The sequence below is a fragment of the Coregonus lavaretus genome (assembly GCF_964263955.1).
Source record: "Coregonus lavaretus genome assembly, chromosome: 2".
Taxonomy (NCBI): Eukaryota; Metazoa; Chordata; class Actinopteri; order Salmoniformes; family Salmonidae; genus Coregonus; species Coregonus lavaretus.
In genome coordinates, this window is record NC_139989.1 from 77,122,669 (window position 1) to 77,146,623 (window position 23,955).

Consider the following 23,955-nt stretch of genomic DNA (forward strand, 5'->3'; position numbering starts at 1 on the left):
TGTGTGTGTGTGTGTGTGTGTGTGTGTGTGTGTGTGTGTGTGTGTGTGTGTGTATGTGTGTGTTTCCAGTGTGTGTGTATGTGTTTGTGTGTGTATGTGTGTGTTTCCAGTGTGTGTGTGTGTGTGTGTGTGTCTCCAGTGTGTGTGTATCCAGTGTTTGTGTCCAGTTTGTGTGTCCAGTGTGTGTCCAGTGTGTGTGTCCAGTGTGTGTGTGTGTGTCCAGTGTGTGTGTGTCCAGTGTTACCATGGTTATTATTTACAGGGACACTGAGGAGTCATCACCACCAACCCAAAACCCTGGATAGAGGGGCTCAGTGAATGTGGAGTGGAATGTGTTCAGGTGGGTCAGTGTGTCAGAGGAGACTCTGTAGAAGGACAGAGTGCCGGCTGGCCAGTCCAGATACACTCCTACTCTGTGGGAGCTGGAGGAGGGGACGTCTATGGTAGTGGACTTATTATTGTGCCAGGCAGAGTAACTGTTGTCAGAGCAGAACAGACTCCAGGACTTGTCATTGGCTCCAATCTCACAGTCAATACCCTCTCCTCTCCTGCTGATTCCTTTATATGCCACTCCTATAACAGCCTTTCTCCCACTCCACTCTACCTCCCAGTAACAGCGCCCAGTCAGACCCTCTCTACACAGCACCTGTCTATAGACCTCAAATCTCTCTGGGTGATCAGGATACGGCTGCTTCTCTCTCCTCCGTGTCACCTTTCTGTTCTCCTCAGACAGAGAGAGGAGTCTGTTTACTGTGTTTGGGTCCAGTGTGAGATCACAGACATCTGATGGATGAAACCAGACACAATATTAGAAATCATCATCATTCACATTAGAATGTTAACTCACTTTTCACTAATTCATTTAATGTAGATGTTTCTAGGTATCAAAAGGAGAAGTTAAGGTAACTTGAGATTTGTTCAATGATCATATGTTATACTGTATGGTAATATAAAACACACTTATTCCATTAATTACACACACACACATTGAACACACACTCACATCCTGTACATAAACAAACACATTGAACACACACTCACATCCTGTACATAAACAAACACATTGAACACACACTCACACCTGTATGCATGCATGAACACACACAAATCCTGAACACACACACACTGGAAACACACCCTGAACACACACACCCTGAACACACACAAACAGACTGGACACACACACACACACTGGACACACACACACATTTCTAACGTAACACGAACACGCCACACACACACACAGACACACACATTGTCAAAACAACTCTTAGTAAACGTTGGTGTCCCTGATTTGTGCTTCTGTAGAACTACAGCTGATATTTAATATGACCAAGTAAGTAATGATGGTGGTCTTTGACTTTGACTTCACTTGAATTAAGACTTATTCTTAGTCATATTATTCACAGCAGTCAACACTCACATTTTCTAAGTCCAGGTTTCATTGTGTTCTCTCCACCATGTTCCACACTGTAGCGGTAAGCAGAAGAACAGACAGTCATTGAGGGATACACCTGAACTCACACACACACACACACACACACACACACACACACACACACACACACACACACACACACACACACACACAGTCAGCATATAACTTTGTCCAAAAGTGTGTGTGTGTGTGTGTGTGTGTGTGTGTCCAGTGTTTGTGTCCTGTGTGTGTCCTTTTTGTGTATGTGTCCTTTTTGTGTGTGTATTTGTCCATTGTGAGTGTGTGTGTGTGTCCAGTGTGTGTGTGATCGTGTGTCCAGAGTGTGTGTGTGTGTGTCTACTGTGTTTTTTTTCCAGTTTGTGTGTGTGGGTGGGTGAGTGTGTGTGTGTGTCCAGTGTGTGTGTATGTGTGTGTGTGTCCAGTGCGTGTGTGTGTGTGTGTGTCCAGTGTGTGTGTGTGTATGTGTGTGTGTGTCCAGTGCGTGTGTGTGTGTTTGTCCAGTGTGTGTGTGTGTGTGTGCATGTGTGTGTGTCCAGTGTGTGTGTGTGTGTGTCCAGCGTGTGTGTGTGTGTCTAGTGTGTTTTTTACAATGTGTGTGTGTGTGTGTGTGGATCCAGTGTGTGTGTGTGTGAATGTGTGCGTGTGTGTATGTGTCCAGTGTGTGTGTGTGTCTCCAGTGTGAGTGTGTGTGTGTTTTTGTCCAGAGTTTGTGTTTCCAGTGTGTGTGTTTACAGTGTGTGTGTGTGTGTGTGTCTCCAGTGTGTATGTGTGTGTGTGTGTGTGTCCAGTGTGTGTGTGTGATCCAGTGTGTGTTTGTGTGTGTGTGTTTTTGTCCTGAGTGTGTTTTTCCAGTGTGTGTGTTTCCAGTGTGTGTGTTTTTCCAGTTGTGTGTGTGTGTGTCCAGTGTGTGTGTGCGTGTGTGTGTGTGTCCAGTGTGAGTGTGTGTATGTGTCCTTTGTGAGTTTGTGTGTGTTTGTGTGTGTGTGTTTGTCCAGTGTGTGTGTTTCCAGTGTGTGTGTGTGTGTGTCCAGTGTGTGTGTGTGTCCAGTGTGTGTGTTTGTGTGTCCAGTGTGTGTGTGTGTGTGTGTCCAGTGTGTGTGTGTCCAGTGTGTGTGCGTGTGTTTGTGTGTGTGTGTGTGTCCAGTGTGAGTGTGTTTCCAGTGTGTGTGTGTGTTTGTGTGTGTGTGAGTGTGTTGGTCCAGTGTGTGTGTGTGTGTGTGTCCAGTGTGTGTGTGTGTGTGTGTGTGTGTGTGTGTGTGTGTCCAGTGTGTGTGTGTGCGTGTGTCCAGTGTGTGTGTGTGTGTGTGTGTGTGTGTTTGTGTGTGTGTGTGTGTGTCCAGTGTGTGTGTGTGTCAAGGATGTGTGTGTGTGTGTGTCCAGCGTGTGTGTGTGTCCATTGTGTGTGTGTGTGTGTGTCCAGTTTGAGTGCGTGTGTGTGTGTCCAGTGTGAGTGTGTGTGTGTGTGTGTGTGTCCTGTGTGTTTGTGTTTCCGGTGTGTGTGTGTGTGTGTGTGTGTGTGTGTGTGTGTGTGTGTGTCCAGTGTGTCTGTCCAGTGTGTGTGTGTGTGTCCAGTGTGAATGTGTGTGTGTCCGTGTGAGTGTGAGTGTGTGTGTCCAGTTTGTGTCCAGTGTGTGTATGTGTGTGCCCAGTGTGTGTGTCCAGTGTGTGTGTGTTTCCAGTATGTGTGTGTGTGTCCAGTGTGTGTGTGTGTGTGTGTCCAGTGTTAGTGTGTGTGTGTCCATGTGAGTTTGTGTGTGTGTGTTTCCAGTTTGTGTGTGTGTGTGCCCAGTGTGTCTGTCCAGTGTGTATTTGTTTCCTTTGTGTGTGTGTGTGGGGGGGGGCACTGTGTGTGTGTGTGTGTGTGTGTGTGTGTCCAGTATGTGTGTGTGTGTGTGACCAGTGTGTGTGTGTATGTGTCATTTGTGTGTATGTGTCCAGTCTGTGTGTGTCCAGTGTGTTTGTGTGTGTGTTCATTGTGTGCGCTTGCATGTGTGTCCAGTGTGTTTTCCAGTTGTGTGTGTGTGTCTCCAGTGTGAGTGTGTGTGTGTGTGATCCAGTGTGTGTGTGTGTGTGTGTGTGTGTGTGTGTGTGTGTGTCCAGTATGTGTGTGTGTGTGTGTGACCAGTGTGTGTGTGTATGTGTCCTTTGTGTGTATGTGTCCAGTCTGTGTGTGTCCAGTGTGTTTGTGTGTGTGTTCATTGTGTGCGCTTGCATGTGTGTCCAGTGTGTTTTCCAGTTGTGTGTGTGTGTCTCCAGTGTGAGTGTGTGTGTGTGTGATCCAGTGTGTGTGTGTGTGTGTGTGTGTGTGTGTGTGTCCAGTATGTGTGTGTGTATGTGTGTCCAGTGTATTTGTGTGTGTGATACACTGATACACGTGCACACATACACACTGGACACACATGCAAGCGCACACAATGAACACACACACAAACACACTGGACACACACACACAGTCTTTATATAACTTAGTCCAAGTGGTGGTCAGAATGTTTGTCTTAACTAGCCTGATAACTCCAACATGTCTGATATGAACATTGACATAAACCCTCTACATACTTGAGTTTCTCCAGTCTGCAGTGTGGATCCTCCAGTCCAGCAGAGAGCAGTCTGACTCCTGAGTCTCCTGGGTGATTGTAGCTCAGGTCCAGCTCTCTCAGGTGTGAGGGGTTTGACTTCAGAGCTGAGACCAGAGAAGCACAGCCTTCCTCTGTGACTAGACAGCCTGACAGCCTGCAAAGAGTCAAATCATATTAAAACCACACTGCTATTCTTTGGTGGTGAAAATAGTGGCAGTATATTTTTTTCAACATTTGCAGATATATCAGTGTCCTGAAACCTGTCATATCTATTCATAAATGAATGTATCGTTATTAGAAATCATAATAATATTGCTTGTAGATAGAAAAATGTATATTACAAATATTTGAGTAGACTGACCAGAGCAGTTTAAAAAGCAGTATCAGTCAAAAGACAGACAGTGAGGTATCAGATTTAGATTGTATTGAGTATACAGTCCACAGTATATCTATTTTGACAGTGAAGCTAACATTTTAAATGTGGCTCTATACTCCAACATTTTGGATTTCAGATCAAATGTTTCATATGAGGTGACAGTATATAATGTCACCTTTTATTTGAGGGTATTTTCATACATATCTGTTTCACCATTTAGAAATGAAAGGACTTTATGTATCTAGTCCTCCCGTTTGAAGAAGTCATAAGTATTCTGACCAATTCACTTATAGTGTATTAAAGTAGTCAAAAGTTTCGTAGTTGGTTCCAAACTCGTTGGTTGCATTTGCAGTATGTTTTGGTTGTGTTTTGGGTTATGTTTTGCCCGATATTAACTGAATGGTGGATGATGACTGGAGTAATTTTCTGTCTAAGTGAGTAGATAACATGTTTCTAAACACAACTAAATGAATCCTAATGATGCCATGATTAAGAAAAATCATGAATGAATCATGAATAATAATGAATGAGAAAGTTACAGAGGCTACAACAAAACATGCTAACCTTTCACCATTACCAATAACAGAGGGGGAATGATCCTTGTTCCTCTGTAACTTTCTCATTCATCATCATTCACGATTCATTCATGATTATTCATAATCATAGTAGCATCCACATGAATGTAGAAGTGTTCAGAAACATCTTCTATTCTTACTGACAATACAAGTGAAGTGACTCCAAAATGACAGGACATTATTCACCATTCAGTTTCTATTGGGAAAAACATCATCCAAAACACAACCAAGACTAACTGCAAAGGTATTCAACAAGTTTGTAGAATCACAAGCTTGATGTAATCACTGCAGGGAAGGAATATGGGACCAAATACTAAACTTATGACTACTTTAATACAATATAAGTTAATATGTCCAAATTATTACGACTTTTTCAAATGGAGAACTAGACACATAAAGTGATTTCATTTCTAAACAGTTACACAGATATGTATGAAGAACCTCAAATAAAAGGTGACATTCTGTACTGTTGCCTAATATGAAACAATTTCAAATCCAAAATGATGGAGCATAGCACCAAATGTAAAACTGTAAGCTTCACTGTCCAAACACATATGGTGTGGACTATGCGTGCCTGGTTAACACATGTGGATATGGTGAACAGTTATCACTTGTTGACCAACTACAGGAATACTGACCTCAGAGTCTCCAGTTTACAGTGGGGATTCCCCAGTCCAGCAGAGAGCAGCTTCACTCCTGAATCCTTCAGGTCATTGTTACTCAGATCCAGCTCTCTCAGGTGTGAGGGGTTTGACTTCAGAGCTGAGACCAGAGAAGCACAGCCTTCCTCTGTGACTAGACAAACTGACAGCCTGCAAAGAGTCAAATCATATTAAAACCACACTGCTATTTTTTAGTAGTGAAAATAGTGGCAGTATATTTTTTCAACATATTCAAATATATCAGTGTCCTGAAACCTGACATATATATTCATAAATGAATGTATCATTAATAACAATGACAAATGATCGAAGTATTGCTTGTAGATAGAAAAATGTATATTACAAATATTTGAGTAGACTGACCAGAGCAGTTTAAGAAACAGTATCAGTCAAAAGACAGACAGTGAGGTATCAGATTTAGATTGTATTGAGTATACAGTCCACACCATATCTATTTTGACAGTGAAGCTAACATTTTAAATATGGCTCTATACTCCAACATTTTGGATTTGAGATCAAATGTTTCATATGAGGTGACAGTATATAATGTCACCTTTTATTTGAGGGTATTTTAATACATATCTGTTTCACCATTTAGAAATGAAAGCACTTTATGTATCTAGTCCCCCATTTGAAGAAGTCATAAGTATTCTGACCAATTCACTTATAGTGTATTAAAGTAGTCAAAAGTTGAGTATTTGGTCCGATATTTATTGAACACAACGACTACATCAAGCTTGTGACTCAAACTCGTTGGTTGCATTTGCAGTTTGTTTTGGGTTATGTTTTGCCCGATAGTAACTGAATGGTGGATGATGACTGGAGTAATTTTCTGTCTAAGTGAGTAGATAACATGTTTCTAAACACTACTAAATGAATCCTGATGATTCCATGATTTAGAAAAATCATGAATGAATCATGAATAATAATGAGTGAGAAAGTTATAGAGGCTGCAACAAAACATGCTAACCTCTCACCATTACCAATAACAGATGGGGTATGATCCTTGTTCCTCTGTAACTTTCTCATTCATCATCATTCATGATTCATTCATGATTATTCATAATCATGGTAGCATCCACATGAATGTAGAAGTGTTCAGAAACATCTTCTATTCTTACTGACAATTCAAGTGAAGTGACTCCAAAATGACAGGACATTATTCACCATTCAGTTTCTATTAGGAAAAACATCATCCAAAACACAACCAAGACAAACTGCAAATGTATTCAACAAGTTTGTAGAATCACAAGCTTGATGTAATCACTGTGGGTAAGGAATATGGGACCAAATACTAAACTTCTGACTAAATGAATTTGTCCAAATAATTACGACTTCTTCAAATGGGAGAACTAGACACATAAAATGCTTTCCTATCTAAACGGAAAAACAGAAAAACCTGTAGTATCGAGTAAATGCTGGCAATTATTGCTGATAAACAAAGGAGTCCGCTCATACTGAACTTTTGATCATACGTTTATTCATATCACAAGCATGAGTTACAGGTGTCATGCCCACCCGGAGAGCGACGCCCCAGATTACAATGGTCGCTCTAACCTCTTCTTCGTTTTTCCCCCAGTATATATAATCTCCCCAAGATGTGGGTGGCTCCCTCTACTGTCCAATCCCCTGTCTACAACACACAGACTTCTCTGTCCTATCCGGGGTGTCACATTAAAACCATTCCCTCTGACACTAAAATAAAGGTCCTCTCCGGTTCCACTTAAAAACATTAACAACGTCATAATCTTCATATACGACAAACCTAAAATAAAAGGTGACATTCTGTACTGTTGCCTAATATGAAACATTATATCTGAAATCCAAAATGCTGGAGCATAGCACCAAATGTAAAACTGTAAGCTTCACTGTCCAAACACATATGGTGTGGACTATGTGTGCCTGGTAAACACATGTGGATCTGGTGAACAGTTATCACTTGTTGACCAACTACAGGAATACTGACCTCAGAGTCTCCAGTTTACAGTGGGGATTCCCCAGGACAGCAGAGAGCAGCTTCACTCCTGAATCCTTCAGGTCATTGTTACTCAGATCCAGCTCTCTCAGGTGTGAGGGGTTTGACTTCAGAGCTGAGACCAGAGAAGCACAGCATTCCTCTGTGACTAGACAGCCTGACAGCCTGTAAAGAGTCAAATCATATTAAAACCACACTGCTATTCTTTGGTGGTTAAAATAGTGGCAGTATATTTTTTCTACATATTCAGATATATCACTGTCCTGAAACCTGCCATATATATTCATAAATTAATGTATCATTATTAGAAATGACAAATTATCAAAGTTTTGCTTGTAGAGAGACAAATATAAAAGTACAAATACAGTGGTGTGAAAAAGTGTTTGCCCCCTTCCTGATTTCTTATTTGTTTGCATGTTTGTCACACTTAAATGTTTCAGATCATCAAACAAATTTAAATATTAGTCAAAGATAAAATGCAGTTTTGAAATGAAGGTTGTTATTATTAAGGGAAAACAAAATCCAAACCTACATGGCCCTGTGTGAAAAAGTGTTTGCCCCCCCTGTTATAACACAACTCAATTGTGGTTTATCACACCTGAGTTCAATTCCTCTAGCCACACCCAGGCCTGATTACTGCCACACCTGTTCTCAATCAAGGAATCACTTAAATAGGACCTGCCTGACAAAGTGAAGTAGACCAAAAGATCCTCAAAAGCTAGACATCATGCCGAGATCCAAAGAAATTCAGGAACAAATGAGAAAGAATGTAATTGAGATCCATCAGTCTGGAAAAGGTTATAAAGCAATTTCTAAATCTTTGGGACTCCGGCGAACCACAGTGAGAGCCATTATCCACAAATGGCGAAAACATGGAACAGTGGTGAACCTTTCCAGGAGTGACCGGCCGACCAAAATAACCCCAAGAGCGTAGCGACGACTCATCCAAGAGATCACAAAAGACCCCACAACAACATCCAAAGAGCTGCAGGCCTCACTTACTCAGTTAAAGTCAGTGTTCATGACTCCACCATAAGAAAGAGACTGGGCAGAAATGGCCTGCATGGCAGAGTTCCAAGACGAAAACCACTGCTGAGCAAAAAAAACATTAAGGCTCGTCTCGTTTTTGCCAGAAAACATATTGATGATCCCCAAGACCTTTGGGAAAATACTCTCTTGACTGACGAGACAAAAGTTGAACTTTTTGGAAGGTGTGTGTCCCATTACATCTGGCATAAAAGTAACACCGCATTTCAGAAAAAGAACATCATACCAACAGTAAAATATGGTGGTGGTAGTGTGATGGTCTGGGCCTGTTTTGCTGCTTCAGGACCTGGAAGACTTGCTGTGATAAATGGAACCATGAATTCTGCTGTCTACCAAAAAATCCTGAAGGAGAATGTCCGGCCATCTGTTCGTGACCTCAAGCTGAAGCAAACTTGGATTCTGCAGCAGGACAATGATCCAAAACACACCAGCAAGTTCACCTCTGAATGGCTGAAGGAAAACAAAATGAAGACTTTGGAGTGCCCTAGTCAAAGTCCTGACCTGAATCCTATTGAGATGCTGTGACATGACCTTAAAAAGGCAGTTCATGCTCGAAAACCCTCCAATGTGGCTGAATTACAACAATTCTGCAAAGATGAGTGGGCCAAAATTCCTCCACAGCGCTGTAAAAACTTCATTGGAATTCAAATGTTTGATTGCAGTTGTTGCTGCTAAGGGTGGCCCAACCAGTTATTAGGTTGTAGGGGGCAATCACTTTTTCACACAGGGCCATGTGGGTTTGGATTTTGTTTTCCCTTAATAATAACAACCTTCATTTCAAAACTGCATTTTGTGTTTACTTGTGTTATCTTTGACTAATATTTAAATTTGTTTGATGATCTGAAACATTTAAGTGTGACAAACATGCAAACAAATAAGAAATCAGAAAGGGGGCAAACACTTTTTCACACCACTGTAAAACTGAAAGCTTCACTGTCCAAACACATATGGTGTGGACTATGTGTGCCTGGTATACACATGTGGATCTGGTGAACAGTTATCACTTGTTGACCAACTACAGGAATACTGACCTCAGAGTCTCCAGTTTACAGTGGGGATTCCCCAGTCCAGCAGAGAGCAGCTTCACTCCTGAATCCTTCAGGTCATTGTTACTCAGATCCAGCTCTCTCAGGTGTGAGGGGTTTGACTTCAGAGCTGAGACCAGAGAAGCACAGCCTTTCTCTGTGACTAGACAGCCTGACAGCCTGACAAAGAGATCATCATGATATCACAAACACACTGTTAATTTAACACCAGTAGTGTAGAAGGACAATGGCAGATGCATTTGGTTTATTCTCTTAAACAACATATAGATTCATCTTCCGTCTCCTAGAATTGCATGGTCATATTGTTATACTAATATGAACATCAATGCATTGATTCAGTACGTTTTTCAATGTAATATGATATATTATATACATATTATAATACATATATTTCTCTGAACATTTCTTCCTGATGATTAGTACTTAAATGTCATGTTATGTACTCACAGAGCAGCTCTGGAGGCTTTGACCACTGGCAGCAGCCTCAGAAGACCTTCCTCTGATCTGGAGTATTTCTTCAGGTCAAACACATCAAGCTCATTTTCAGAAGTCAGCAACACAAAGACCAGAGCTGACCACTGTGCAGGTGACAGTTCTTCTTCTGAGAGACTTCCTGATCTCAGGTAGCGTTGGATCTCCTCCACTAGAGAATGGTCATTCAGTTCATTCAGACAGTGAAACAGATTGATACACCTCTCTGGAGAGGGATTCTCCCTGATCTTCTCCTTGATGTACTTGACTGTTTCTTCATGGCTCTGTGAGCTGCTTCTTGTCTTTGTCAGTAGACCTCGTAAGTGCTTCTGATTGGACTCCAGTGAGAGGCCCAGAAGGAAGCGGAGGAAAAGGTCCAGGTTTCCTGTCTCACTTTGTAAGGCTTTAACTACAGCACTCTTGTAGACAGTAACTTTACGCTTGTGTCTGATTCTCACAGAAAAGTTCCTGGACGTTGATTGAGGTTTGGCCATTAGATTCTCATTGTTGTTGATGAATGAGAGGAACACATATACAGCAGCCAGAAACTCCTGAATGCTCAGATGCACGAAGCAGTACACCTTGTCCTGGTACAGCCCACATTCCTCTTTAAAGAGCTGTGTGCACAATCCTGAGTACACTGAGGCTTCATTGACATCAATGCCAGCCTCTTTCAGGTCTTCTTCATAGAAAATCAGATTGCCATTCACAAGCTGTTGAAAAGCCAGTTTTCCCAGTGACAGAATGCTCTCTTTATTCCAGTGTGGATCTGTCTCTTCTTTCCCAAGATATTTTTCATTCTTCTGTTTGGTATGAAACTCCACAAGGTGTATGAACATCTCAGTCAGGGTCTTGGGCATCTCTTCTCTCTTATGTTTCAGCATGTGTTCAAGGACTATTGCAGAAATCCAACAGAAGACTGGAATGTGGCACATGATGTGGAGGCTCCTTGATGTCTTTATGTGTGAGATGATTCTGCTGGCCAGATCCTCATCACTGAATCTCTTCCTGAAGTACTCCTCCTTCTGTGGGTCATTGAACCCTCGTACCTCTGTCACCTGGTCAACACACCCTGAAGGGATCTGATTGGCTGCTGCAGGTCGGGTAGTTATCCAGAGGAGAGCAGAGGGAAGCAGATTTCCCTTGATGAGATTTGTCAGCAGAACATCCACTGAGGTTGACTTTGTGACGTCACAACAGATCTTGTTCTTCTGGAAGTCTAGGGGCAGTCGGCACTCATCCAGACCATCAAAGATGAACAGAACTTTGTACTTGTCGTAGTTGGAGATTCTTGATCGTTTGGTTTCCTGTGAGAAGTGATTGAGAAGTTCAATCAAAGTGTGTTTTTCACCTTTCATCAAATTCAGCTCCCGAAAAGGGAATGAAAATACAAATTGGACATCCTGATTTGCTTTTCCTTCAGCCCAGTCCAGAATGAACTTCTGCACAGAGACTGTTTTTCCAATGCCAGCGACTCCCTTTGTCAGCACAGTTCTGATAAGTTTGTCTTGTCCAGTTAAGGGTTTGAAGATGTCGTTACATTTGATTGCAGTCTCTGGTCTTGCTTGTTTCCTGGTTGTTGTCTCAATCTGTCTCAGCTCATGTTCATTATTGACCTCTTTTGTTCCACCCTCTGTGATGTAGAGCTCTGTGTAGATCTTATTGAGAAGTGTTGGGTTTCCTTGTTTAGCGATCCCCTCAAAAACACATTGAAACTTCTTCTTTAGATTAGATTTGAGTTCACGTTGGCAAATCACAGCAAGCTCATCTGAATGAAGAACTAACACAGAGGATATTAATATTACATCAGTTTTAATGCCTACAGTATTGTAAGACTGTGTCATAAAGTTTTAAATTAAAAGTGTACATTTTTAATGCATTCCACACTGGAGTGACTGATTCTATCACTATTATTATTTGGCATTATTAAAGTTGCCTATATTTCTCTTTCTGTCTAAATTAATCACCACTCTCTCTCTCTCTCTCTCTCTCTCTCTCTCTCTCTCTCTCTCTCTCTCTCTCTCTCTCTCTCTCTCTCTCTCTCTCTCTCTCTCTCTCTCTCTCTCTCTCTCTCTCTCCTCCTCTCTCTCTCTCTCTCCTCTGTCTCTCCTCTTCTCTCTGTCTAAATTAATCAACACAACACACCCCTGCTGCTACTTGATGAGGTCACTAGGTGTTGTGTTAAGGCTGCTACAATATCATTGAGTTACACAGCTACTTTAGCTGTACTTTAGCTACAGCTTTTAAATGTTCTAAAACAGCATTCAACATGAGGCAGACAGCTCTTACTTTTCTCCAGTGTGTCAGCAAGCTCCTTCTGGTTCATTTTCCTCAGGACGTGCAGTGTGATCTTCAGAGCCCCCTCTCTGGCACTGCTCTCCTGCTTCTCATCTTCAGCATCCACCACTTCCTTATCCTGCTTCTGACTCTCAAAGCCTTCTGGGAGTTCTGGACTAAGAATCCTCTTGAACATCTTCAGCTCGTTCTTCACAAATGTCATAATATTCTCTTCAAGCAACTGAAATAAATCAAGTAAATAAGTTAAGCAAGAGACTAAATGCTTTCTCATTGACACATTAAGTAATGATTGACAGATCAACTTAACTTGAGGTAAACAAAAACAAATGTACATAACAGGTCCACATACACTGAATATGGAGGCCAGGTCTGTTTGATGACTCTGGGAAGACTGACCACTGAGAATCTCTGACTCTGATCTCTCCTGTTGGTTTCTGTGGACAAAACATCAGATTAGATCTCCTCCTCACACACACACACACACACACTCACACACACAAAGACACACAGGGAGGGAATGTAGTGTTGGTTTGATTTTGTTTTAGGACTATGAAAATGGAAAAAAGGTTTAGCCTATGGATTATGAAAACAACAAAAATAAATGGGAAAATGGGAGAGGAGAAATGACTAGAGACAGTGTTGTTTAACTCACTGACCATGACCCATGAGTTATTCTTACCTTTGTTCAGTAGAAAAGTCTCCCTCTCTAAAGTGTATAGGACGACCCATAGACCAGTCACTCTTCATGGACACACAGCTGGGTACAGGGGAGGCTGGTCTCTCCTGCTTGATTGGGCTTCAACACAACAGAGAAAAACATTACGTCTCTCATCTACTCTGAGCTCAGATGGGGAAACATTAGAAGAGTTTCATTCCAAAACGCTATATATCCATTTTCAGAAATGTTGGTAAATTAGATTTTATTGTTTAAAGAAATTATGAAAGAGATTGGTGGGTTTTTTCAGTAGCTAATCATTGTATGCGCTTGTTCAACGACAGACATGTATTTGTTTAAAATCTATCACTTGATGGTTTCATTTCAGAGAGACAAATAATGATGTTTTTTTGCAAAATGTTCTATATCTGCCTCACTCTCAGAGAAATAAGTAGTACTGCTAGGTTTTACACAGTAATAATATATCTGCCTCACTCTCAGAGAAATAAGTAGTACTGCTAGGTTTTACACAGTAATAATATATATCTTCCTCACTCTCAGAGAAATAACTAGTACTGCTAGGTTTTACACAGTCAAATGTGGCAGACCGGCTCGATTCGGTCTTATGTAGCAAAATTTGAAATTGTGTATTTTACATTTGATAAAAGTAGAGACTCAGTTAGAAAAAGGTAAATCATACACTACAGTTGAGGAACAATGGGAAAGTTATTCTGCTTTGAAAGATGATAAACTTGTAACCTCACTTTTGAGAAAATGGCCTTTGAATGTTTTGGTTCACCTACTGGAGAGCTCTTCTTTATCTACAGTGGTATTACTTTGGCAGATAATGTCACCCATCTAAATAAATAGTGTATATATATATACAGTGGGGAGAACAAGTATTTGATACACTGCCGATTTTGCAGGTTTTCCTACTTACAAAGCATGTAGAGGTCTGTAATTTTTATCATAGGTACACTTCAACTGTGAGAGACGGAATCTAAAACAAAAATCCAGAAAATCACATTGTATGATTTTTAAGTAATTAATTTGCATTTTATTGCATGACATAAGTAGCCGTAACCTTGTTAATAATCAGTTACCTGAGGTAAACCTACAGGGTTAACACTCACCAAGTAGCAGTAACCTTGTTAATAATAAGAATAGCGAGTGAAAAGGATCTGGCTACACTCATACTGTCACTGACCATTACGCAAAAAAAGCTAATTGAACAATAAACTTCGGTGTCTCAACACTGTATCGAACTCCGTCGTTATTCCCCAACATCACCTCAGCCCACTCTGCGCGTAACTGGACAATATGCTTGGCGCCAAACCGTACGTGGACACGGACAGTTCTGTACGGGGAGGCGGACAGTTTCAGAACGGGGACATGAGCACTGCCACACAATAAACTAAAAGCAGTCTTTAAAGTCGGGTACATTAGTAATATTCATTTTTTATTATGTCAATCAAAATAAAATTGTTTTTTAAAACAAGATTTTGAGATCTGGGCACGTATTCAAAAAGCGTCTCAGAGTAGAAAAATTGGTCCTCTCTCTCCCCAGACAGACTCATTTAATACTGGGTCGTCACAATATTTTGAGATCTGGGCCCATATCCAAAAAGCGTCTCAGAGTAGAAAATGTGTCGTATAACTGCTGAGAATAAAGCCGTTTTAGTCCTACTCTTATGGGTATAAATTAAAGCTATGCATGAAGCCTCTTTATTCATAAGTGTCCCACCTAGTTGGCAGATATTTAGGACACCTCATGAGCTGTCCTAACCAGTTAAGAGGTACCAGCAGGTGTCTTGATAATAGAAACATGCAGCGAGTCAGTGGTTCCTGTGCAACATGTAATTGCTTTGGAGCAGTGGTGACCTGTCATTCAGGGCAGAGCCCCACCTGTTTAGCAGATGCTCTTACCCAGAGCGATTTACAGTAAGTGCATTCATCTTAAGATAGCTAGGTGAGACAACCAGATAATACAGTCAAATATACAGGATACGAACATTCAATTTCAGCTAAACAATGAATATATAGCGTTTTGCAATAATAATAATAATAATAATGATATACATTTAAAATCTATTAATTAAACATCTGAGAACAGTAATATTGAAGGTACCCATAAGCAACCATTTCTGACTAAAAAACACATGTGAAAAATTGTGGAAATAGCATTTAGGAAATAAACTCTTAATAATTCTTAAACAAAATTGTCATCTCACCTCTTAGCTTTGGTGTCATGTTCCCCAGAGAGACTCATTTTAGAGGCAGGACCCCCCTCCTCTCTCTCCCCAGAGAGACTCATTTTAGAGGCAGGGCCCCCCTCCTCTCTCTCCCCAGAGAGACTCATTTTAGACCACTGACCCCTAAACAGAGATCCAACATGTTGGTTGTAGTTAACACAGTAATTCTTGAATGTGAATTGTTATAATTTATTAATTATCTCTTACACAACATTTACTAACAGACATATCGAAACAGTCAGGTGATTTAATGCAATCACATGAATATGTAGTTGTGACATCTCTTCACCATGGCCATGTCACACACTTATTTGTATTCATTAAAAGTCGGCCATTTATTATTTTTGAATCTGTTCTTTTCTAAACGTATCTGAGAATGTAGACAGAAGGGCTAAAACAGGCTTGATTGATCTGGGGGGGATCAGTGATCTATACAGAAAGGTTTTTTGCAACAATTAAGAGATTCTTTATAATTTAAAGTAGGCTAGGTTATAATGTATAACAGTTTATTTTTTTGTGTAAAGCAGATCAAGGTCTATACCTCAGCCAGTGGCGACCCGTCATTCAGGGCAGGTGGCCTTTCCTGTTTTGCATGTTATTGTGGCATTAATACATGTCACATATCAGTTCGCTAACAACGTAAAAAATATATACACTACCGGTCAAAAGTTTTAGAACACACACTCATTCAAGGGTTTGTCTTTATTTTTACTATTTTCTACATTGTAGAATAATAGTGAAGACATCAAAACTATGAAATAACACATATAGAATCATGTAGTAACCAAAAAAGTGTTAAACAAATCAAAATATATTTAATATTTGAGATTCTTCAAATAGCCACCCTTTGCCTTGATGACAGCTTTGCACAGTCTTGGCATTCTCTCAACCAGCAACCCGTTATTCAGGGCAGGTGGCCTTTCCTGTTTTGCATGTTATTTTGGCATTAATACATGTCACATATCAGTTTGCAAAAAATGTTAAAATAAATAAATATATATATCATTGAGTTAATAAAGCCGCATACAAACATGGTCTCCTTTTTGTTTTCTTGAGTAAGGCAGCTCCAAAATGCCGGTGTTTCAGCCTAGCTCAGTGCTTTCTGTGGTGGTGGGGTAAGACAGAAGAAAATACGGAGCGCTGTGCCGTGATTGGCTCAGTGTTCTGTCATTCATGGGGACACTACGTCACCGCCAAGTCTAAGGGTAGAGCTAGAAAATGCAAGCCCCTTGGGTGCTGCCATAGAGTTACATTAGAAGTGCCCATCCAAGAAGGTCATTGGCCAACAGATAAAATGACCTCAAATCACATTATATCTACAGTAGCTTTGATTGGACTGATCATGTCAACATCATACTTTCAAAATCTTAGCCAGCAGTCATCATCATGAATCAAGTCGACAATCTACAGGCAAATCCTTTTTAATCCTTGTCATATGAAGATAAATAATGAAGAGAAATGATAGGACAGCTGTTGGGACTCTGCTGTTGGGACTCTGCTGTTGGGACTCTGCTGTTGGGACTCTGCTGTCGGGACTCTGCTGTCGGGACTCTGCTGTCGGGACTCTGCTGTCGGGACTCTGCTGTCGGGACTCTGCTGTCGGGACTCTGCTGTCGGGACTCTGCTGTTGGGACTCTGCTGTTGGGACTCTGCTGTTGGGCCAGCTTTATGTAGGCCCTAATAGTTTGTAGTTTAGCCTAGACCTACGAGAGTCTGCCCGTCTTTCCTACATATCAACACATTCATCCGACTTCTAATGTTACCGAGAAATATGTGCCACAGTTTCAACAGCCATTGTGTAACTGCGTAGGCTACACACTTACTTTCACGTTCATATGAGGAAATCACATAACTTCTTACAGTCGCTGGTGCAGCCGCCTGTTCTCTTGCAGATGAAGTAGCTTTTATAGGCGACTCATTCAACCAGCCTAAACAACAGTAAATAAAAGATGTCAAATGGTCAAAAGTCAATCCTGATATAGCCATGTACATCAAAGAGTGGTGTATTGCTACAGATGTAGGATCTTAATTTTAGCCAGTTTGCTACAGCAGGAAAAGAATCCTGCAGCAACAGGACATTTGAATTATTATGTGGATTATAATTAATGAACAATTCTTTTAATAGAAAAGTGGAATTGATCATCTTCAGAAACCTTTTTTAAAGCTTAATACACTCAAATACACTACAAGTTTCAGTTCTCCTGCAACTGGGTGATCACATTAAGATCCTACATCTGTACAGAGATTATGTCTTTATCTAAATAAGGCAGTTTGAGTTATTAGCAAAAACGTTGCAACGGTCAGCTGCTGTAAACCTATGTGATTTGATGTTATAGACCCATCTGAACAGTTTCTTTCCCCATGTTGTGTTCCTGACCAACCGACCATCTGGCCCAGTGAGACTAAAGGACTATACACTCTATGCTGCACACCACATCAAGCCATCTCTGAACTGTACACTACCATCTGGCCCATAGAGACTAAAGGACTATACACTCTATGCTGCACACCACATCAAGCCATCTCTGAACTGTACACTACCATCTGGCCCATAGAGACTAAAGGACTATACACTCTATGCTGCTCACCACATCAAGCCATCTCTGAACTGTACACTACCATCTGGCCCATAGAGACTAAAGGACTATACACTCTACGCTGCTCACCACATCAAGCCATCTCTGAACTGTACACTACCATCTGGTCCATAGAGACTAAGGGACTATACACTCTATGCTGCACACCACATCAAGCCATCTCTGAACTGTACACTAAATAACTGAACTATACTGCATTAGCACTCTGTTAATCTCTCTTAGATATATTTATTCTGGTCCTGTATATGTATACCCACTGTACTGTATATCTATATATCAACTGTATTCCCACTGTACTGTATATCTGTATATCAACTGTATTCCCACTGTACTGTATATCTGTATATCAACTGTATTCCCACTGTACTGTATATCTGTATATCAACTGTATTCCCACTGTACTGTATATCTGTATATCAACTGTATTCCCACTGTACTGTATATCTGTATACCAACTGTATTCCCACTGTACTGTATATCTGTATATCAACTGTATACCCACTGTACTGTATATCTGTATATCAACTGTATTCCCACTGTACTGTATATCTGTATACCAACTGTATTCGCACTGTACTGTATATCTGTATATCAACTGTATACCCACTGTACTGTATATCTGTATATCAACTGTATACCCACTGTACTGTATATCTGTATACCAACTGTATTCCCACTGTACTGTATATCTGTATACCAACTGTATTCCCACTGTACTGTATATCTGTATACCAACTGAATTCCCACTGTACTGTATATCTGTATATCCACTGTTCATTCTCTTATAGCTCTATGCTCACTCTTCCTAGTTGTGTACAATGTTGTACAGACATTTGTGTAAACTCTACTGTCTGTATTCTGTCTCTAAATGTTGTCTGTCACTATCACCATGTAGATTTATGTGTACAGATGTAGGATCTTAATTTGATCACCCCCCACTGCAGAATAACTTTCCAGCAATGCAGGAAATGTAAAACTTGTAGTGTATTTGAGGTTTTAAAAGGCTTCTGAAGTTTGTAATTTCCACTTAGAAATGTCAGACTTGCGTTTCCCTTAATAGAAATGTATCAACCGCTACAAAAATATCCATTAATTATAATTCACATAATAATTCACATTTCCTGTTGCTGCAGGAATATTTTCCTGCTGTAGCAAACTGGCTCAAATTAAGATCCTACATATGTATGTGCAAATGTACTTGGCGAATAAAGGTGATTCTGATTCTGCAAAGGTTGAGTCTCTAGATTCCCTTGCTGCTCTGGGGAAATAATGAAATGGTTGTCATAGTGATTTAAACTGTGACTGGTTATCTCCCAACTCTGAGGCCATGTCATTTGTTATATTTCACCCAATTGATAAAGGAAGCTAGAAGGCTGAACCCAGAAGACATCTTTAAATCAACACTTACTGATATTATCCTAAAATCCTTTCACTCATATTGTTGTGTCTCTTTGTTCAACGGACGTTGGGTAGCATGTGATATTAATATTGTAGAAAACAGTGGGGCAGGGCAGTGAACCCAGGTCACTGGCGAAAAAGGCAAACACCCAAAGCATCGCGGCAATAGGGTTAAACCTATTGCTGCGATGGGAATTGTAACCTGGCTCACACTGCCCCCTATAAAAGCAAGTCCTGTGCTTCGACTACTCAGACCCCTCACACATCCGGGCCGTGCATTCTGATGGCCTCACAGACACCATACTACTTCTGACACCAATGTAGCAAACAGCGGGTCAGGGAAGCGAACCCAGGTTGCACGTGTAAAAGGCAAACAACCTACGCATCGCACCAATAGGGTTAACCCACATGGTGGGAATTGGAATGTGGCTCACACTGCCCCCTCCGACCAGGAAGTCGACAACTCACATGTCCGGGCCGTGCGTTCTGATGACCTCACAACCGCCATTCCACTTCTGACACCAATGTAATTCTCTGGCAACAGCTCTGGTGGACATTCCTGCAGTCAGCATGCCAATGGCACGCTCCCTCAAAACCTGAGACATCTGTGGCATTGTGTTTTTTGACAAAACTGCACATTTCCGAGTGGCCTTTTATTGTCACCAGCACAAGGTGTACCTGTGTAATGATCATGCTGTTTAATCTGCTGCTTGATATTCCACCCCTGTCTGGTGGATGCATTATCTTGGCAATGGATAAATGCTCACTAACAAGGATGTTAACAAAATTGTGCACAAAATCTGAGAGAAATGTGTTTTTATGTTCATATGGAACATTTCTGGAATATTTTATTTCAGCTCATGAAACATGGGACCAACACTTTACATGTTGTGTTTATATTTTTGTTCTGTATAGATAAAAACACAAAGCTTCCAGCAGAGGTCAGTGCTCTTCTAACATCTGTCAGATGGTAGTGTGATGTCCGAAGCTTCGACCGTCATCATCACGTAGTATTGTTACTTTGATACAAGCATTGATACGTTGTGTCGAATCAGTAGTGCTTTGAAAACTGCAACGGTGCATCGTAGCTCCGGTATTAATCGTCCAATCCCTAGTGTCCACTGAATGTTGACTAGCAACAAGAAAGTGGTACCTAAAAGACACCCACCATGAGTGCCCATTGAAGTGGCTCCAGACGAGGACATCTGAAATAAAAACCCTCCAACTTACAATATGGAGTAAAAAAACAAGTGGAGCAAACCAGACCAAACCAGACCAAACCAGACCAAACCAGACCAAACCAAACCAGACCAGACCAAACCAGACCAAACCAAACCAGACCAAACCAAACCAGACCAGACCAGACCAAACCAAACCAAACCAAACCAGACCAAACCAAACCAGACCAAACCAGACCAAACCAAATCCTGGGAGATACAAGACAGAAAGACTTTGTTCATCAACTTAAAGAAGCAGAGCTACAAAGAGGTGCCAGTCTTCTAACATCTCTAAGGCCAACCAGAACACTGGACCAGCTGCTCTTCAATATCACATAACAGATGGAACCCTTCTGACTAAAGAGATGACAAGCCAGCACAGGCATAAGCATACTGTCTATTGAGGTGGCGCCAAGAGGTGCGGCCAACATGCTAACATCCAACCTCAAAATATAAATGGAAATACCAAAGCCTGTAACAACATGTAGTCGTGACTGATATCGTTCACCTCCCTGTTACTGTTTGTTTAGGTAGTTATAGACAGTGCAGCAACACAAGGCCACATTCCTCTCAGCCCTTCCACTCTCTCAGGCTAATGTGTATTTATTAAAAGTAGACTATTTCTTTCAATCTGTTATTTTCTAAACGTATCTGAGAATGTAGACTGAAGGGCTAAAATGGACATGATTGATCTGAGGGGGATCAGTGATCCGTACAGAAAGGTTTTTTGCAACAAGTAAGAGATTTTATATTATGTAAAGTAGGCTAGGTTTTACTGTATAATAGCAGTTTGTTAGTGATATGCAGATCAAGGTCTATACCTCGGCTATAGCCTACAATATCCTAGATGACCAGCCTAAACCTGTTCAGATCAGTTCACACAGGTTATCAGTAGCAGGATTGATCACCTACAAATCGGTTTCAAGTCTAAACAGCAGGCAGGGCGGTAAACCAGGTCGCTGGCGAAAAAGGCAAACACCCTACGCATCACAGCAGTAGGGTTAACAGCAGTAGGGTTAACATCAGTAGGGTTAACAGCAGTAGGGTTAACAGCAGTAGGGTTAACAGCAATAGGGTTAACAGCAGTAGGGTTAACAGCAGTAGGGTTAACAGCAGTAGGGTTAACAGCAGTAGGGTTAACAGCAGTAGGGTTAACAGCAGTAGGGTTAACAGCAATAGGGTTAACAGCAGTAGGGTTAACAGCAGTAGGGTTAACAGCAGTAGGGTTAACAGCAGTAGGGTTAACAGCAGTAAAATTAACAGCAGTAGGGTTAACAGCAGTAGGGTTAACAGCAGTAGGGTTAACAGCAGTAGGGTTAACAGCAATAGGGTTAACAGCAGTAGGGTTAACAGCAGTAGGGTTAACAGCAGTAGGGTTAACAGCAGTAGGGTTAACAGCAGTAGGGTTAACAGCAGTAGGGTTAACAGCAGTAGGGTTAACAGCAGTAGGGTTAACAGCAGTAGGGTTAACAGCAGTAGGGTTAACAGCAATAGGGTTAACAGCAGTAGGGTTAACAGCAGTAGGGTTAACAGCAGTAGGGTTAACAGCAGTAGGGTTAACAGCAGTAGGGTTAACAGCAGTAGGGTTAACAGCAGCAGGGTTAACAGCAATAGGGTTAACAGCAGTAGGGTTAACAGCAGTAGGGTTAACAGCAGTAAGGTTAACTAGCAGTAGGGTTAACAGCAGTAGGGTTAACAGGAGTAGGGTTAACCCTATTGCTACAATGGGAATTGTAACCTGACTCACACTGTCCCCTACAAAAGTCCCGTGCTTCGACTACTCAGACCCCTCACACGTCCGGACCATAAATTCTGATGGCCTCACAGACACCATACTACTTTTGATACCAAGGTAGCAAACAGCGGGGCAGGGAAGCGAACCCAGGTTGCATGTGTAAAAGGCAAACATCCTACGCATCGCGCCGTTGGCGCCAATTGGGTTACTTGGTTGGAATTGTGACGTGGCTCATTTAGCGAGGATCACTACACTATAGTGGAACTATGATACAATTACAGTTATCATATGAAATGTTAAATGTAGAACTATAATATATAAATATATTGAATTTGACTTGCCCACATTCAGTTAGCTCCATTTTGTATGATTAGACTGACACAAACCTGTCTCAGTAGAAGTCGACTGTTAGGTCTGAGTGTTTTACATACATTCACTGTACTAGAATTACACCAGACATTACATTTCTCTACCACTTTATAATAATCCCTGGAAAGATTCTCACCTTGTAGCCTGAATTCACAACCAGAACATGTCAAGTCATTGAGATATTTTCAGTTCTGCTGAGAGAGCACCTTCCTGATGACTAGCGCTCTGTATATTCTAATGGGTGAAGTCTGATCTGGAATGTGAAGCTAACTGAAATGTAGATAAGCTTTGAAAAAACAGTATATCTAGCTTGCATCATAGTACACCCCTCAGGCTACATACAAGTTTCAGCATGAGGCAGGCATCAACAGCCATTAGTTTACACCGCAGCCAACAGTTTTAAAATGTTGCAATGAACCGTTTTTTTTTTTGTCATTTAGCAGACACTCTTATCCAGAAGAACTTACAGTTAGTGAGTGCATACATTATTTTTCATACTGCCCCCCCGTGGGAAACGAACCCACAACCCGGGCATTGCAAACACCATTCTCTACCAACTGAGCTACATCCCTGCCAGCAATTCCCTCCCTTACCCTGGGCCAATTCTGCACCACCCCATGGGTCTCCCAGTCGCGGCCAGCTACGACAGAGCCTGGATTCGAACCAGGATCTCTAGTGGCACAGCTAGCACTGCGATGCAGTGCCTTAGACCACTGCGCCACTCGGGGGGCTAGTTTACTCCTAACGCTGTACAAGGTGACCTAAACAGTTTCCGTTGCCAAACATTTTGCTACGGTGGGTTTTGAGGAAGTGTAAGTTGTTGTTAGTCTTTCCAAAGTATTTATTTGTCTCTCTTTCACACAACATACCTTCCTGAGTGAAAAGCGATAACAGTAGATTAGAAAGAGAAAAAAGTTTGTTTGTTGCATGTTGTGTTTTAAGCCTGTTTTGAGAAGACAAGTCTATAGACCTAGTAAAAAGAGTTCCAAAAGGGTCCTCTGGCTGTCCCCACAGGAGAACGCTTTTGGGTTCCAGGTAAAACCCTCTGTGGAAAGGATTCTACCTAGTACCAAAAAGGGTTCTACAAAGGGTTCTCCTATGGGGACAGCCAAATAACCCTTTTAGATTCTAGATAGTGTAGGAGCGATCACCCTGGGGCACTCAGATGGAAACAGAACTAATTCACCCCACGCATCTAATTTATATCCAAAACATGTTAAGGAGAGTAGGCCTATTATAACACTGTCCACAAAACATATCATCAACTA

The 23,955-nt window shown here is 41.3% G+C and overlaps 2 protein-coding genes across 2 annotated transcripts; both read right to left on the reverse strand.

Moving 5' to 3' along the window:
• Positions 1-256: 256 nt before the first annotated feature.
• LOC311141878 (stonustoxin subunit beta-like) lies at positions 257-1,574 on the reverse strand (the record flags this gene model as incomplete). The annotated part of the gene is made up of 2 exons (XM_084177374.1): positions 1,424-1,574; positions 257-783 (listed from the first exon to the last, which is right to left on the reverse strand). The coding sequence occupies exons 1-2, from the start codon at positions 1,500-1,502 to the stop codon at positions 257-259; spliced, it is 606 nt and encodes a 201-aa protein (XP_084033500.1). The 5' UTR covers positions 1,503-1,574.
• A 5,971-nt stretch (positions 1,575-7,545) lies between these two features.
• On the reverse strand, positions 7,546-22,964 carry LOC311142257 (NLR family CARD domain-containing protein 3-like). The gene is made up of 9 exons (XM_084177876.1): positions 22,824-22,964; positions 17,195-17,299; positions 15,351-15,494; positions 13,144-13,260; positions 12,814-12,898; positions 12,456-12,684; positions 10,143-11,946; positions 9,681-9,854; positions 7,546-7,767 (listed from the first exon to the last, which is right to left on the reverse strand). The coding sequence occupies exons 3-9, from the start codon at positions 15,476-15,478 to the stop codon at positions 7,578-7,580; spliced, it is 2,727 nt and encodes a 908-aa protein (XP_084034002.1). The 5' UTR covers positions 15,479-15,494; positions 17,195-17,299; positions 22,824-22,964; the 3' UTR covers positions 7,546-7,577.
• Positions 22,965-23,955: the final 991 nt, after the last annotated feature.